At 38.4% G+C, this 17,307-nt stretch overlaps 1 protein-coding gene across 3 annotated transcripts in view; it reads left to right on the top strand.

The window, feature by feature from the left end:
- Positions 1-351: 351 nt before the first annotated feature.
- Positions 352-17,307, top strand: part of SCG3 (secretogranin III) — a 37,928-nt gene continuing 20,972 nt past the window's right edge. Inside the window, exons 1-8 of one of the 3 annotated variants that reach the window (XM_027554008.1) lie at positions 352-773; positions 1,444-1,496; positions 1,992-2,037; positions 2,132-2,347; positions 6,927-7,069; positions 8,125-8,274; positions 11,615-11,792; positions 14,275-14,391. In XM_027554008.1, coding sequence (XP_027409809.1) covers positions 683-773; positions 1,444-1,496; positions 1,992-2,037; positions 2,132-2,347; positions 6,927-7,069; positions 8,125-8,274; positions 11,615-11,792; positions 14,275-14,391 — 994 coding nt within the window. In that variant the 5' untranslated portion in view covers positions 352-682. The remainder of the gene's footprint in view (positions 774-1,443; positions 1,497-1,991; positions 2,038-2,131; positions 2,348-6,926; positions 7,070-8,124; positions 8,275-11,614; positions 11,793-14,274; positions 14,392-17,307) is intronic. The other 2 variants (XM_027554009.1, XM_027554010.1) reach the window with 2 other exon arrangements.

The following is a 17,307-nucleotide window of genomic DNA, read 5'->3' as shown; positions in this document are numbered from 1 at the left end:
ATAAGAATTATATCTGTCTTTTAGGTACAGACAGTGGAATGGAAAGGACTTTTTGGAGAAGATATCCCAGAATAATTTCAAAGCAGAACCCTTTGCCTAAGGTTATCTAGCTTTCCTTAACAGGTGCACAGGCAGAGAAGGCACTTGGTCCCTGAGGTAACATTTACTTGCAAGGTTAGGACATGATGTCCACGACCCTGATTGCAGGATCAGCTCTAGGACTGCGGCACAGAAAATACGCTAGCCCGTCTGTCGTCCCTCCCCCGCTTCCATTCGTGGAGAGAATTGGAGTAGCTTTGGAGTTGCTGACGCCATCCCTTCCCGCCTCTGACTCTCAGAGAGCATGCGCTTCCATCCTCACTTCCTCTCAAGGAGGGAGCGAGAATAAGGCGACGCCCAAGCCGACCCGCTGCCCGCTCTTGTCACAGGAACTTCAGCACCCACGGGACGGACAGCGCTCTCCTCCACCTGGAGGAGACCTGAGTCCCGAGCGCCCACTGTCTAATTAATCCCTTTACTCCGGAGCCCAGCAGAGCTCCACTAGACGCAGATCCCCGCCACTAGCCCTCCCCGCGCCCACTCTCCTAGCTTTTCCTGTTTTTACTCCTCCTTTTCATTCATAACAAAAGCTACAGCTCCAGGAGCCCGGCGCCAGGCTGTTTCCGAAGCCAAGCGTGGAAGAATGGGTTTCCTTTGGACCGGCACTTGGATTGTGGTATTGATGCTCCACAGCAGCCCAATTCAGGCTTTCCCCAAACCGGCAGGTAGCCAAGGTACGTGGACCCTTTTCTTCCCACCTCCTTTCTATTTTGCTACGGAAGGTAAAGCTTGATATAATGCGCGAGCTGTATATCACCGTGCCTCATTTTCTGATCACATGATATCCACGCACATTGACAAAGAAATCGGTTAGAACTTAGCCAGAAGACAGATTTTCCTCACTTTTTAAATGATAGAGCAGTAACATGGATTGTTTTGAAAAATCTTATTTTGAAATTGGGAGGGGGTGGCTTTTCCGTCTATTAAAGTGGTTTCGTTGTTTGTTTGTTTTTTTCCCTAGTCATCTTACAACCTTTCTCAGATTTTCTGTTCATAACATGTTCAATGTGTGATAAAAAAAAAAAAGCTTTTAATGTGCCAACAATTCCAATCCAAATTATGCTCTGTCTCCTTGAAAACAGCTGGTAAACCAAGTGTTAGAACTGTTAGATTTCTGGTCAGCAAAAAAAAAAAAAAAAAGTGTAATTCTATACACTGGGATAATAAGCAAGGCAACGCTGATAATCATTTTTATTGTATAATCTTATAATTTTTGTCAATATATATTTTTGTTTCACAGTCATCCAAAAATATTTCTATTTTCTTTTTTGAAGATTTTATTTAATGAGACACATTGTCTTTCGAATACACAATTAAATTTGCATTTGTGTGTGTTTATTCTAGACAAACCCCTACATAATAGAGAATTAAGTGCAGAAAGACCTTTGAATGAGCAGGTAGGTCAGAAGTAAATGTTATTTCATTTTATTTTAGTTATACTATTTAATGTAATCATGCTGTGACCTTTTAGCCATTTTGAATTCACAGACCTCAAAACTTAATAATAAACTGACTGAAATTATGATGGGAAATATAATTTTGGTAATTTCTGTATCCTGACAGTTGAATATAGAGAGTTCTGTATAAAACAAAGAGTTGACTGCATAAAAATCCAGTAAGCTCAACATCACATCCACTCTATTGTAAGATTTCTTAACTTATCAGAGATTTATCTTTTACCAATATTATCAGAGAAGGGAATTAATATTTATAGACCATTTGTTCTTTTATTTCATTTAATCTTTATGACAATACTTTGAGATAAAAAATATTATTTATATCCTACAAACAATAAAACTAAATCCCACAAGGATTAAATTATTTAGCTATCATATTTGGTAAGTGGTAGAGCAATGATTTAAAACCGGGTCTATCTCCTGTTTGTTTCACAGATTGCTGAAGCAGAAGCAGACGAGATTAAAAAAACGTACCCTCCAGGTAATAAGAAATTAGTTGATGTTAATTTAAATAATGTAGGCCGTGAGAAGCTTAACTAAAATGGATGTGCTGGGCTTGGGGGCTTTTCTTCCAGAAAACAAGCCAGGTGAAAGCAATTTTTCCTTTGTTGATAACTTGAACCTGCTAAAGGCCATAACAGAAAAGGAAAAAAATGAGAAAGAAAGACAATCTGTAAAAATTTCCCCAAATGATAATAAATTGAATGTGGAAGATGTTGATTCAACCAAGAATCGAAGACTGATTGATGATTATGATTCTACTAAGAGTGGACTGGACCGTAAATTTCAAGGTAAATGAAGAAAAAGAATGTTTGCTATCTATTTTCTCTAATCTGTAGTTTCCCATTATAGGTAAGAGAAAGTCCTATACTTTGAAAATCTCTCTTACACACTCACAATCCTTTATTAGTCCATGCCCAAACTTAATTGATATCATGCACAATTCCAGCTCCACAGAAGCCCAGGTTTTATTGTCTCTTTAAAGGGTCCTTTGAGTTCATTTTAACATTCTAATTTATTTTAACTATAAATACAAAATATCATAACTCCCATATAATTAAATCAACAAAATACCCGACACACACAATTCAAGGTGAAATACTTATTACTCCCTTTCCAGTGTTCTCTTCCTAGCTATAGCCTGTCTCCCTAGGCATTCTAACCTTTCCATGGCTTCAGTTCCCATCTATATCCTGATGTCTCATATCACTAGCCAGACTTCTCTGAACTATAGACCGATAACTGTCTACCAACTTAACATCTTCCCTTTGAAGTCTCAGAAGCACCTCAAACTTAACATGTCCAATGTTAAACTCATAATTTCTGTAAACCTTATAATTTAGCCCTCTTTCCTCTAGGAAAGGCACTACTATACATCCTATTTTTCAAGACAAATCTAGGAGTCCAACCATTATTTTCCTTACCCCTCACATTCTAATCCATCAGTCGTATCATTTTTACTTCCTATGTGTAATCTCAATTTTTTTCCTCTATTACTAATCACCTGCCTCCTTTTCCAAGCTCCAATCATATCTCACTTGAACTACAGCAAAATCTTTTAGTGGATCTTCCAGCATTCGCTCTGACCCCCTCCAGCTTATTCATGTAGCAGCCAGAGTGATCTATTCAACACACAAATATGAGCGTGTCACTCTTTGGCATAAAACCTGCTAATAGATTCCCATTTCTCAGGATAAAACCGAAAATCCTTAATGTGTCATCTACAGTCTTACCTGGACTATCTACTTCTCTGGTTTATCCAGCACATGATCTGATAGAAACCTTGTTTCTTTCCAACATGGCACTGATCGCAGTTTGTAATTTTACATCCCTGAGTGTGACTACTTATGATTTATCTTTGTCTCCTAAAATAAACTGAAAACTCAGTGAGAGTAGAAAGACTATAGTCCCAGTGTCTGGAGCTCATGAACTGATAAATGAACAAATGCACAAATAAGGGAATACATGAGGGAATAAATTAAATATTGTCCTGAGGCATTGAGATCTGCCTCAATTCCTCAGTGTGTCTTCCATTCTGAGTACTGGTTCTTAGGAGTGACTATAGATTTTCTTATGTGTCTTAATTCTCTTCCATGGGCCACAAGAGAAATATACTGATTATCTCTGCCAGAAAACAACTACTAATTAGACTTTTATAGGCTATCATAGCCTGAGGAGAATTGTGTTGTATATGTATGGGGTAGGGGAGATGGTCTGTATTTTAATACATTTCATGTTGTGTACTACATGAAAAAGTTTTTTTGAATTCTACTCTTTTTAACCTAAAATATTTGGGCTAGCAATAAATGGGTACTGGGTATAGCTGCATGTGAAACAGATTCAACCACTTGGGTTGAGTTGACCATTTAATAAAAATATAAAAATCATCTAATGTTTGTCTGTTTTTTGGTCAGATGGGTTGTGCATGCAGACAGAGGTAGATCTGTTTGTGATCTGATCACTAACTGAGCACCTTATTTTTAACATTGTTCAGCATTTTATTAACATCCCAAATAGATTCTAAACTATCAAATGCTAGGCTGATGGCTCTATGCTTGCCCTAGAGGTCATTTTAAGTCCACTTGAGTATATATAGAAGATTCTTGGAGAGAATGGTTTATGAGTAAATTGTTAATCTTCTCTCATACCCTGGTAATCCTGGAACCAGAAGGTTTGGGACCACCCAGGTGACTAGAGCCTCAGACGTGCAAACTTTCATCCAATAGAGAGGCCGAGGGGCCTAACTTCTGCAGGGCACTTTTACACCTTTAGGAAACCTCTGAATGAGCTTGTGCTGGAGAACCCAACAACTCTCCTTCTTGGTGTTTTCTGCAGTATGTGTGAGTTAGGATTTTTCCAAGTTTCTTTTAAGAAATATTGCTTTGGGGCTTCTCTGTGCATTTACCAAACAAATATTCATTGAGAAATTACTAATTATCAGACTATGAGCTAGACAGTAAGCTCTGTGTAGTTAGGGACCATGTCTAAACTATTTATCACTGTATTTCCAGTCTCAGCCCCTATTAAGACTTTAATACTAACATATTGAATAAATGAATGTTAAGTGCCATATTAGTTGCTGAAAATTCAAACTCAACTGGGCAGATGACGGAACAAGGCCCTTTTATATCCACTTAGAACTGGAGCTGCTTTAAAAAGTTATAAATGTTGAACTCATGTTTGCTTCCCCTCTGAGGTCTATATAGGAGGGTGAAATACCCCTTCATGAGCAGTAGAGAAGTCATTCTGAGTAATTCTTTCCATTGTGGAGGAGCAGGGGAAATCACAGAAGGCAAGGAGCATTGCCCCACAGTTCAGCTATTAACCCCGTCTAGCCAACCTGCACTAGGGGAGATCTGAATTCTTGGCTCCAGAGAATCCAGCAGTGCGGGGAGGAAAGAGGCTACTTCTTTAGAGTGGAGGAAAGAGGCTACTTCTTTAGAGTCTTGCTAATGTTCTCTCTGTAGTGAATTAAATTAACTTAAAAGCAGCTGTTGCAGTTATTTTCCAGCTTCAGCAGGCAATCACTATTCTTCCTTTTTCAGATCCCAAGGGATAAATGGGAAGGGAAATAAATTCTTCTGCCTTTCCCTAGGCCTGGGTAGTTTCTGCTATACTTACTCCCCAGAGTCTGACTTGCAACCCACAAATGGACAAATCAGACCTAAGTGACAGTGAATCTCTGCTCTGGAAAAAATGGATGAGGAACCCAATTTTCAGTCAGCCAGGAGGGGAGCTGATTTTACAGGGTTTTCTAAGGGACTTTCTTGCTTGTTAGTCACTCTCGTACATAGGACTCAAAGGCCTTGCAGCTTACTGCTTGGCCTGCGATTCAGCAATAATACACTGTCAGAGCACTCCCAGCCCTCCATGGGTAATCACCCTGCTCACTTTCCTAAGCTTCCTTCCAAACAACACAAAGATGATATCCTGCCTGAGGCTGCATACCCTTCCATCTTTGCAGAGTCTGGAAAAATCTATGAATCCCCACGAGCTACAGAAGAAAAAGATAGAACCAGAATAGAATTATGTACTAGGTTCTTCTTTCTTTGGGTGGATATGTTCAGAATTCTTTGGACAGAATTTGGCTAGGGATTCAATGTCTATTTTCTCTAGAAGATAACTGCAGTTCCTTTATTTCAGGTGCAAATCCACTGTCCATAGTAATACAACTACATTAACTTTTGTATGATACTTGGCAATTTAAAAGGTGCTTTTACATCTTATCTCATTTGGTCCTCAGAATCCCATGAAATACGTGCTGTTAATAACTTCCTTTATAGTGGTCCAAGAATACATAAATAACAAGAGAGATCATTGGAGCTACATTTCTGATCTTTCCAAGCTGCCTAGAGGTGACAAGAGGAGTTAAGTGCCTTGTAAACTTGCACATATGACTATCCTGTTCCAGGGGGTATAGACTGTTGTTCAAATTGCTCAGTTGTGTCCAACTCTTTGCTACCCCATGGCCTGCAGCACTCCAGGCTTCCCTGTCCTTTACTGTCTCCCAGAGTTTGCTCAAACTCATGTCCTTTGAGTCAATGATGTAATATAGATTGGAAAAGACCAGTTGCTTCCTGGGAGTGCTCTGTGGGACATGGTGCCATTCTTCCTTGCCACCAACTCTACTGTATCCTTCCGTTTCCTCAGGATGGGCCCTTGCTTTAGTCTGGAGTGGTCCTGCTAAACGTACCCCCAGGAAAGCCAAGCACACATGTCAGCAAGCTTATCTGGAGAGGTTTCCATAGATTTACATACTGTATTGTGCAAATCTGTTATCACATTTTAAAAGTTTAAATTTCAGGGACATAAAATAAGTTCCTTATTCTCTGGAGAAAGAGCTGTCACATTAAGCTGCCTTACATAAAGGCGCCCTGATACCTGTTCACAAGTGAACAGTTATTCCAAGTAAGTCACAAAATCTTCAGTACATACTCTTTGATTCTGGGTGTGAGGCAGGTTCCCCCTCCCCCAGCCCAGGAATTTGCCTGCAAAGGGAATACATGTGCAGATAATACCAGCCTACTCCTTGTGTGGAAATGGAATATCAAATTATGTAATATATAGAAGAGTGCTTTGAACAATATGGCATATTATCTATTGGTATTTTACTTTTGTACTATTAGCACTAAAAATGTTGTCTTCAGATCTTCCTTTTATAATCGCATAAGAAGCTTTCAGAATTTCCATTACCATCCTAGATTCTTGAAGTCAAATTTTATTTCAAACCAAGAGTTTACATGGACAAAGCCTCACCTTAAGTATATTCCAAACATACCTGAGTGTACAAGATTCAAATTATAAATCTAATGTAATCCAAGAAACAGGCCTGTGATCACCACAATGTGAAGTTGTGATTGTTCTGTCTAGATGACCCAGATGGCCTTCATCAACTTGATGGCACTCCTTTAACTGCTGAAGACATTGTCCAGAAAATTGCTACCAGGATTTATGAGGAAAACGACAGAGGAGTATTTGACAGGATCGTTTCCAAACTGCTGAATCTTGGCCTAGTAAGTCATATGCATGAGAACAAACCAAATTCGTACAGTTTGGAACATGCTAAGAAGCCAAACCACTTGATTCAAAGAGCCAAATGTCTATAATGTGTCTACTTTATACCAGTCACCATGAGTTTCGAGGACAAGTAAGACTCCATTCTTTCCCTCTAGGAATTTATGCTTTAGCAGAGGCACTAGACAAGCACACACATTCTCACACTACAAGTTGTGTAAGAACCATCAGCATGATTTAGTATGCCAGAAGGTGGGTTATATCCAATTAAGCAATAAGGAAAAGATTCAGAGGAGGAGGTGTTTGAAGTGAGTTTAGAAGGATGGTTAGGATTTAACCAGCAGAAATGTTTTAAAAATGTGTGAGCTGAGAAGGAAATAAGATGTGCAAAGCCATGCAATGATTGGGAAGCCCTACACAATCTAATCTGACCCTGCCCCTGCCCCATCTTGGTTCCCAGGCACATTAACACAGTCCTGGCAGGCTTTGCTAAGTCACTTCAGCCGTGTCCAACTCTGTGCAACCCCATAGATGGCAGGCCACCAGACTCCCCCATCCCTGGGATTCTCCAGGCAAGAACACTAGAGTGGGTTGCCATTTCCTTCTCCAATGCATGAAAGTGAAAGTGAAGTCGCTAAGTCGTGTCAGACTCTTCGAGACCCCATGGACTGCAGCCTACCAGGCTCCTTCATCCATGGGATTTTCCAGGCAAGAGTACTGTAGTGAGGTGCCATTGCCTTATCCATGGCAGACTTTAGGAGGGCGCTAAATTTGCAGGTTTCAACAGTTGCCTACCATGACCTGCACCTGAGGGTTGAGAAACAACTTGAGGATTGTTTTCTGTGGGTTCCAACAGTAAAGACGGCCTCTTCCCAGGAGTGCTGGGCAGTCACTGTGACAGTCAGTGTGTACTAGGGGCATAAACAAGGGATGTTCAGAAGATGGACCAGAACATTCTCTTGTCTTTTAAAAATATGTGTTCAGCTAAAGAGTTTAGTATTTTTAAACCACAAAAATAGAACTAAGTTATATATATTTTGACTTTTTGTAACAGATTACAGAAAGCCAGGCACACACATTGGAAGATGAAGTTGCAGAGGTTTTACAAAAATTGATCTCTAAGGAAGCCAATAATTATGAAGAGGAACTCAATAAACCAACAAGCAAGACTGAGAGTCAGACTGGGAAAATACCAGAGAAAGTGGTAAGTATATGCAAATACATATGCATCAATTATATATGTGTGTATACACGTGTGCATGGATGTGTGTACTTGGATTTGTATATAATTAATACAGTTCAGTTCAGTTCAGTCACTCAGTCGTGTCCGACTCTTTTCGACCCCATGAATCGCAACATGCCAGGCCTCCCTGTCCATCACCAACTCCCGGAGTTCACTCAAACTCACATCCGTCGAGTCGGTGATGCCATCCAGCCATTTCATCCTCTGTCATCCCCTTCTCCTCCTGCCCCCAATCCCTCCCAGCATCAGAGTCTTTTCCAATGAGTCAACTCTTTACATGAGGTGGCCAAAGTACTGGAGTTTCAGCTTTAGCATCATTCCTTCCAAAGAACACCCAGGACTGATCTCCTTTAGAATGGACTAGTTGGATCTCCTTGCAGACCAAGGGACTCTCAAGAGTCTTCTCCAACACCACAGTTCAAAAACATCAATTCTTCAGCGCTCAGCTTTCTTCACAGTCCAACTCTCACATCCATACATGACCACTGGAAAAACCATAGCCTTGACTAGACGGACCTTTGTTGGCAAAGTAATGTCTCTGCTTTTGAATATGCTATCTAGGTTGGTCATAACTTTCCTTCCAAGGAGTAAGCGTCTTTTAATTTCATGGCTGCAGTCACCATCTGCAGTGATTTTGGAGCCCCCCAAAATAAAGTCTGACACTGTTTCCACTGTTTCCCCATCTATTTCCCATGAAGTGATGGGACCAGATGCCATGATCTTCGTTTTCTGAATGTTGACCTTTAAGCCAACTTTTTTACTCTCCTCTTTCACTTTCATCAAGAGGCTTTTTAGTTCCTCTTCACTTTCTGCCATAAGAAATTTCTGCCATAATTAATACAATCCTTGTGTAATTAATACTTTAGCTGGTGCCAAATAAGATTTGGGGTATGTGAAATTTTTAGTCCACTTAAAATATATTTTAATGAACCAATGAGTTAAAAGATATAAATGAACTCCGCTTTGAAAATAATGTAAAAAGTCATGTTATATTACATAGTAAAGATTATGTCCTATACCCCAGAGTAAAATAACACATATTATGTGAAATGGTTATCTCACGTACAATTCATATAATCCCAGTGCACTGGATTCAAATGTTTCACAACTCTTGGTATCCAACTTCTGTTCACAGTGGATGTCATCATTTGCCCTCAACACCCCCCCCATAAAAAAAAAAAAAAAACTGGATTGATTTGATATTTTTCCACACCAGCTTTTTTAAAACTTTCTATTTTGTATCAGGGTATAGCCGATTAACAATGTTGTGATAGTTTCAAGTGGGCAGCAAAGGGACTGCCATACATATACGGGTATCTGTTTTCCCCCAAACTCCACTCCCAGCCGGGCTGCCATATAACATTGAGCAGAGTTATCTGTGCTATACAGTAGGAGCTTATTGGTTATCCATTTTAAATACAGCAGGCCTCACCAACTTTTTATTCTGCAGAGCTAGTTGCCTCACGCTGCCTCTCCGTCTACCCTGTGCCCTTCCACCTGCTGCTTCCTCCTTCCATTGACTCAGGGGTCTGTGTCATCCTTTACTGAGATTTGTCATCCTGAAATCTTTCATCTCCCTGGACTCCTTACCTCTTCATCTTTTCTTTGGCCTTAGCCAAGCTACTAAAATCATTCACTCCTCCTCGAATTCTTTTAAACTTCTATTTGGAGCCAACCATAGGGGGTATAAGAGAATATCAAACTCCTCACCTCTCCTTTCATTTTCTTCACCAGAGTGCCCACACCCCATGACCCCTCATCCCCTCCAACACCTGATCACAAATACAAGGGAAAAGTGGCTTATGGACTTATGGTCCTGTTTTAGGGGAGGCTAGAGAACAGAAATTGTTATGAATTGTTCTGTTTTTACCAGCTAGGTTAAAAGCTCTCCTTTGTTCTCCCTACTTCCAATCTCCACCATCTGTCATCTTTTAAAACAGCTTTGGAAGATCCATCTACCATAAAAAAATTTTCTAGACTTATCACATAACTCATGGCTTTCATTCAAGCTTACCAGTCTGAAGTAAAACTGACATAGCAATTTTCTTCCTTCACTCCCATTATGTACTCCTTACTTCTCACCTCTAAAATGTCCATATGCATTAATGAAAACAAAATTATTCTTCCAATAAATATTTATTGAGATACCAACTATGTACCAAGCACTGGGGTTACAATGCTCATTTAGAAAGGTATAATCCCTGTTTTCATGAAGCTTAAAGTCTAAAGGAAGAGGTAGATGGTCTTCAAAGTCATGTATTTTAATTGCAACTGTGTTAAATGCTCTGAGAAAAGAAACATGGTTCTGTAAAACCTCATAAAAAAGGAACCTATCTTGGACTTAGGTTGGGGAGGCTTCCTGGAGGAGGTGACTTGAGCCAAAAACTGAAGTTAGGCATTAACTAAACTGAATAGGAATTAACAAGGGCAGGACTTGTTACTAACTGAATAGGAGTTAACTTGTGAGCATGAAAGGCAACCAAGAGAAGGATGTATGGAGTACCCAAATGACTGAAACCAGACAGTGTAGCTACTACGTATTTTTAAAAAAGATAACCTTGGCTACATCGTGGAAAATGCAGGGATGGGAATACATCAGAAGGTAGTTGTGTACCAGTTAGAAGGGAAGAAGTTAAGGCAGCTTGGACCAGAGTGCGGCAGTGAAGCAAGAAATGTATAAATTTGGGATAAACTTAGAAAGTGTGGCCAGTAAGGCTACTGATGGATCAAATGTAGGGAAATGAAGAGGAAGAGGCAAGCAAAGCTCTTACATTTCTGCCTAGTTCACTAAGTGGAGAATGGATCATTATGAGAGGGAACATTGTCTACACATCAGGTCTGGGGAAAAAATCCTGTGTACCCTCCCAGACAGGCTTTAAAGTGTCACCCAGAAATCCCTAAGGTGTGACGTTCTGCTAGTATCAGACATTGTGACAGGCTTTCCTGTATCTTGGCACCATCCCTCTTGGTAGACTCTAAAACTCAAAGTTCCTTTCCTTAGTGAAAGGCAATTTTGTGAAAAAACACTCATGAGTATTGGTGAAGGGAAACCTGGCCAGAACAGGAACCTGCCTATTCTCCCTGGAGCAGGATTCAGGGTCTTCAGGTAAAGCACCTGTCTCTAAATCTCAATGCCCTTCCCATGTGACTTGATGCCCACATGCCTGGAAAAGAGTTTGATCTTGTGAAAGAAGAGGTGTTCGTGCACTTTAAAATTCAAGAGCACCACAGACGAGTGTCCATTAGTTCTAACAAAATGTTTATTTTGTACTGATTTCCGCCCCCCTCCCCACAACTGGAGACTCCAATGGCAGCAATTCAAGATGCTTTTACTAATGGAGAAAATGATGAAACAGTATCTAACACCTTAACCTTGACAAACGGCTTGGAAAGGAGAACTAAAACCTACAGTGAAGACAACTTTGAGGAACTCCAGTATTTCCCAAACTTCTATGCACTACTGAAAAGTATTGATTCAGGTAAACATTTTTTTCTGATCATGTGAAACAGAAACAGTAATTCCAGGAAATGTGTGGGTGGGTTTTTTTTCTTCCTGTTTTCAGTTTCTAAATTCAACCGTCAATGACATATATTATGGCCTCGGGGAAAATGGTTCTCGTTGATTTTTTTCAAAAGAAGTGTACTAGTCATGGAAATATTTAGGAAAGGATAATCAGGAAAGGTGGGATTTCTGGATAATTTAATCTTCATGTTAACAGAGGGTGCATTTATTTGTTCAATAAACAGGTATTGAACACATGTTGTATTCCTGGTTTTGGAGAGAACCTTGTACCCATGTAGGGATGAATCAGAGAGCATTCCCAGCCTGACCCAGTTCAGCCAAAGATTTTATTGCAAACCTCTTTAAGGTTTTATTTTCCTCCTTCAGTAGAACAGTGTATGGAACATAATTTATTATTTTTAAATTATATAGAATTTTGCTTTTTAAGTATTTTCAACTTGTCTTCAAATGAATTGAAGTGGACTAATAAAGGTCAGGAGCTCAAAACGCACTTGGGAAATGATTTGCTTTTCTAAAAAATGAAATCCTTAATGTAGTGTTCTCTTTTCTAAGTGCACCAAAATGAGTTGACTGAAGATTTCAGTTCATGTTTATTTTTGGTTAATCTGCAAGGAGGATAATAATGTGCCAATTCTCTGTTGTTATTATCTAGATAGATGCCCTGTACTGACTTATGGCTTTTCTTCCTCCTATTTAAAGATTCATCCCCCAGACTGAACATTCGTAATAAAGATTTCTGTAATTGTAACGTATTTTCCCAAAGTGACCTTAGAGTGAGCTTTCATTTCTGGAGAACATCCTTTTGTCCTTCAGTCCCAGACATTGACCAGATGGCACCCAGCCCCCCTGCTGGTGTCTGCAGGGCTTATGCATCTTGAGGGTCCATTCTGAGCCATCCTGCCCTATTGGTTGGCAGATATCCAGCTCAGAACCTCTGTCATCTTGGTGAGTCACTTCTTGTCAGTGAAGTGCATCAGCATGATACTAAATATTTTTATGGATATGACCTTGAGAAAATAATGTGACTGCTGAAGTTATTGTTCACCTGCACTTCCCAGGACTTCTCTCCTCCATCTCTTCTCCCACCTTCCTCTCTCCCAAGTTTGTGACTTTTATATGGTAATTTTCAGATTCCATCGTATGAAATATTTTTTATTTTATGTGCTTTAATCTTTTCAGTTTCCTTGACCCCATTCTTTCTTGCCTTTATTTTTATAAACTTTTAATTTAAATACTTATACTGAGGGCTTTGATACTACCCATCTTTTTCACTCAAGGTCTGAACCAATTGAGAAATAATTAAACAGAAAATGAAAGTATCTTCAATACTGATACACACTAGGTTGTAGAATGTAGCTTAGTGTGAGAACCAGCGGTGGGCTTGCCTATTCCCTACCCCTCAGTCTACCTCTCAGAACAGCTCTAGTCCTAAAATGGTTGGAGTTTATAAAATAGGCCTGTTTTCCAGGTCCCTGCCTTCCACTGTTGCAAAGCAGTGGAAAGGAGATTCCAAATGCCCATCAGTCAAGAAATGTAGACTGATGGCTGTTGGCTACCAGCCCCATCTGTGAGAAGGCTGAAAAGGTGGGGGGAAAGACTAGAAGAAGTATGTAGAGAAAATCCTTCATGGCAGCAAAAAGAGTAGGGAAGCTGTCCTCTAGCAACATAGGTTTTCTTTTCTTCAAGGAAATAGATTTTTTCCCCCCTGATTTCAGAATTAATGCAGCCACTGAACTACTGTAGAATCACTGGTCACCTTGTTCTATCAAGATACAGAACAGTATGTCAAATATGAAGTTTCCAAGAAACTGTTAACAGTGGTTAATCTATAGGAAGTTAATCTATAGTGGTTTTGCCCATAGGAACTAAGCATTGCGGGGAGGGGGAAGAAGAGAATATTGTGTTCACTTTTTACTTCTGTACCATTGGAATATTTTCATGATTTGTGTATATTCTTTGAAATGAAATCGAGGTTGAAGGCAATATATACTCCTGTTAAAAAGTCAACCTTGCATTTAAAAACTAAACATACATGTGTGTTCCTATTTCAAGTATTAAGCTTGATTAATGAAAAGAGGTCATTCTTGCCCTCAAAAACATAAGAGTAGAGAAGGGTTATTGGGTTACCAATCTTCTAACTTTCCTTTGAGTTTCTATTATTCCTGGTTGCAAACTTTATCAATAAAATATTCTAGATTATGGTAAACCTCTTTGGAAAAGTTATAACTACTCATTTGTGAAAAAATTAAGTATATCAGTACATTGTCCTATATTCCCAGTCATGATGTAGGCTTTTCATAAATGTATTTTAGCTATAAATGGCTTAGCTATAAATGTAGGGAGAACTATTTCAATAAGATGCTGTACTTCATAAATTAACATTAAAAGATGAAACTATATGCCACCATTAAAAAAAAATATTTTGTCCTTTTATATAGAAAAAGAGGCAAAAGAGAAAGAAACCCTGATTACTATCATGAAAACCTTGATTGACTTTGTGAAGATGATGGTAAAATATGGCACCATATCTCCAGAAGAAGGCGTCTCCTATCTTGGTGAGAGTCCTATCTCTTTTGTTTTCACAGTGGCTAGTTTTCTTTGTCCAAAATGAATGAGAGATTTGGGAATAATTATTTTACTAACTTGATCATTTATACCAAAATAGCCTGACTCATCTGGGTTACCAGAATTGCCCAGCTTGACAATGTATACAAATAAAATTAACCTGACATTTTCAGTTCTTTATAGATCCAGTTCAACTACAAACATTTCACATCTGTTGTACTCTGTTTTACTAACATTTTCTAATCATTTTCTCAGAGATAGAATTAAAATTTGTCTTTTTTTTCAATTGTGTTCACATGGTTGGGAGTAAATGTCTTGATTTTAACCAGTGGGGTCTGTGTGTGGTGAGCACTGGACTGGGCAGCAGAAACTCTGCCTCCTGCTCCCAGCTCTGCCTCAGACCATGTCTGTCATGCCCAGGAGAGCATCCATCTTTCTGGACCTCAGTCTTGTATCTGTGAGATCAAAGACTCTGTTACCTATATCAGGGGCTGATAAACTATTGCTCATGGGCCCAATCTGTCCCATGACCTATTTTTGTATAGCACACAAACTAAAAATAGCTTTTACATTTTTTTAATGGTTGAAAAAAAGTCAAAAGAAGAATAGTATTTTGTGACATGAGAAAACTAAATAAAATTCAGACGTGAGCATCTGTAAATAAAGTTTTACTGGAACAGCCATGTTCCTCTGTTTTAGTGTTGACCATAGGTGCTTTTGTGCTACAGAGACAGTTGAGTAGTTGAGACTGTGTGGCCCACAAAGTCAAAAATATTTACTCTTTGACCCTTGATAGAAAATGTTTGTCGACCCTTGATTCCTTGAACTTTATAGATAAGCTGAAACAATCTTTGATTCTGCATTCAGGTTGTGAAAAGAAGAAAAAAAGCCTTTTGTTTTCCTGCTTTGTTTTAGTTAATTAACAAATACCACTCATCTTAGATGTCCTTTGGGCAAGATGAATTCAGGGCCCCTTACTCTGATCACTGACAGGGGATGGAGAATTAAATGGAAGAGAAAATATCATAGGACAGAGTAATCCAGAGTTATTCTGTATAAATGCCATTTTTTCCTACATGAAAACTAGTTTTACTCTTTTTTTCTGATTATAAAAGAATATATTTATCTTTAAAAAATAGTCAATGCAAAAAGATGCTAAAAAGACGTGAAAAACCACTCATAATACTAGCATCCAGGTAACATTCTGATTTATATCCTTCTAGATATTTTTCTGTGTGTACACACATACATACCTATGTCATTTTTTAATTTTTTCTTATTTTTTTTAATGGGCTTAAGTTACACACCATGCTTTGTGGCCTACTTTACTCACTTAATAGTAGATCAAAAACATTGTTCCAAATCAACCACTGTTTCATGTTAATACTTGGTGACTCAAAAATTCCACACGTAAGTCATTTATCCTATGAAAATAAATTAAATCTGCCACAAAGTCTTGTGTGCAAGCCAGGTATTTCTACTTTTTTTTTTTTCAATTTTTAAGATTTTATTTTTTCTTGGAAGTTGTGAACACTGAACTACAGTTTCACGAATCAGCAAGAACACTGATTCTTACCCTTTAAGAGTATAATTACAACAAATGAAGTATTTTTTTTTAATTGGGGTTTAGTTGCTTTACAATGTTGTGTTGGGTTTTACTGTACAGGGAAATGAATCAGCTTTATGTATACATGTATTCCCCCCCGACCTTGTTTTTTATTTTTATTCCACTATTATTTATAGGTATGCTGTCCAATGTGATAGTCACATATTGCTCTTTAAATTAACAATAATTAAACCTAAGCAAAATTTAAAATCTAGTTTCTCATTTGCTCTAGACACATTTGAAGGCCACAGATAGCCTATGGCTACCATATTGAATAGCACAGAAATGAGTATTTCCATCATTGCAGAAAGTTCTATTGGACAGCACTGGCTTATAGAAACAAAACAATGGAAATAATCTTGCTACCCCACAAGATTATTATTTATTCTTACTTAGACTAAATTTTATTTTTAATGTTTGTGTTTTTAATAATTGTATGTTTATAAACAATAAATATGGTTTAGAAAGACTAAGGGAAATGTTCATGATATACTGTTGTATGCTTAAAGCCATTTAGAACATAACCTTAATTCTGGTGTTAAAAAATGGATATCCTGGGAGGGGATTTATGTATACCTATGGCTGATTCATGTTGATGTCTGACAGAAAATAACAAAATTCTGTAAAGCAATTATCCTTCAATAAAAAATAAATAAATTTTAAAAAATGGACATACATACATAAAGTTGGAAAGAAATATACCAAAATATGATCTGAGCAAAATAAGTGTTATTTTTTCTTTACAATTTTCTTATCATTTTCATGTATAACTTTTACAATCAGAAAATGAGTTGTATGTAAAGAATTTTCTGTACAAGCATGTTGGCTTTTGGCCTCCACTGCCATGGAGGTATACTCTCAGACCCCTGAGAGCTCAGATGCAGCATGAGTAGAAGGGAGAGAATTAACTAACTTCTCCTCCATCTCAGCATGTGACAACGATCAGTGGTCTACACTTCTGTTCTGGTCCCAACAGTATGTGGTGACTACAAAGGTTGCCAGCTGTGGTTGCTATTTCAGAAAAGAAAGCAGAAGGCATCACACAATAGAATATACTGATTTTCATCTCAAAAAGGGATGGGGTAGGGTAGAAGAAAGAATTTTCTTGAGGCGAAGTAACACAAATAATGGAATCTTTGTAGACTAATTGTAAAGAAATGCTTGTTTGCACATAGTCCTGTCCTACTAGTGAGATGGATATCTGACTGGTTTAATAAACTGAATACCAAGAGTATGGATTCAAATTCACTACTGCCTTGAAGTGGTCAGAGTCTAGACTCCTATCTGGTAACACCTACAA

Source organism: Bos indicus x Bos taurus, chromosome 10 (genome assembly GCF_003369695.1).
Source record: "Bos indicus x Bos taurus breed Angus x Brahman F1 hybrid chromosome 10, Bos_hybrid_MaternalHap_v2.0, whole genome shotgun sequence".
NCBI classification, from domain to species: domain Eukaryota; kingdom Metazoa; phylum Chordata; class Mammalia; order Artiodactyla; family Bovidae; genus Bos; species Bos indicus x Bos taurus.
The sequence above is the reverse complement of the archived record's forward strand: the minus strand, read 5'-3'. Positions and strand labels throughout refer to the sequence as shown.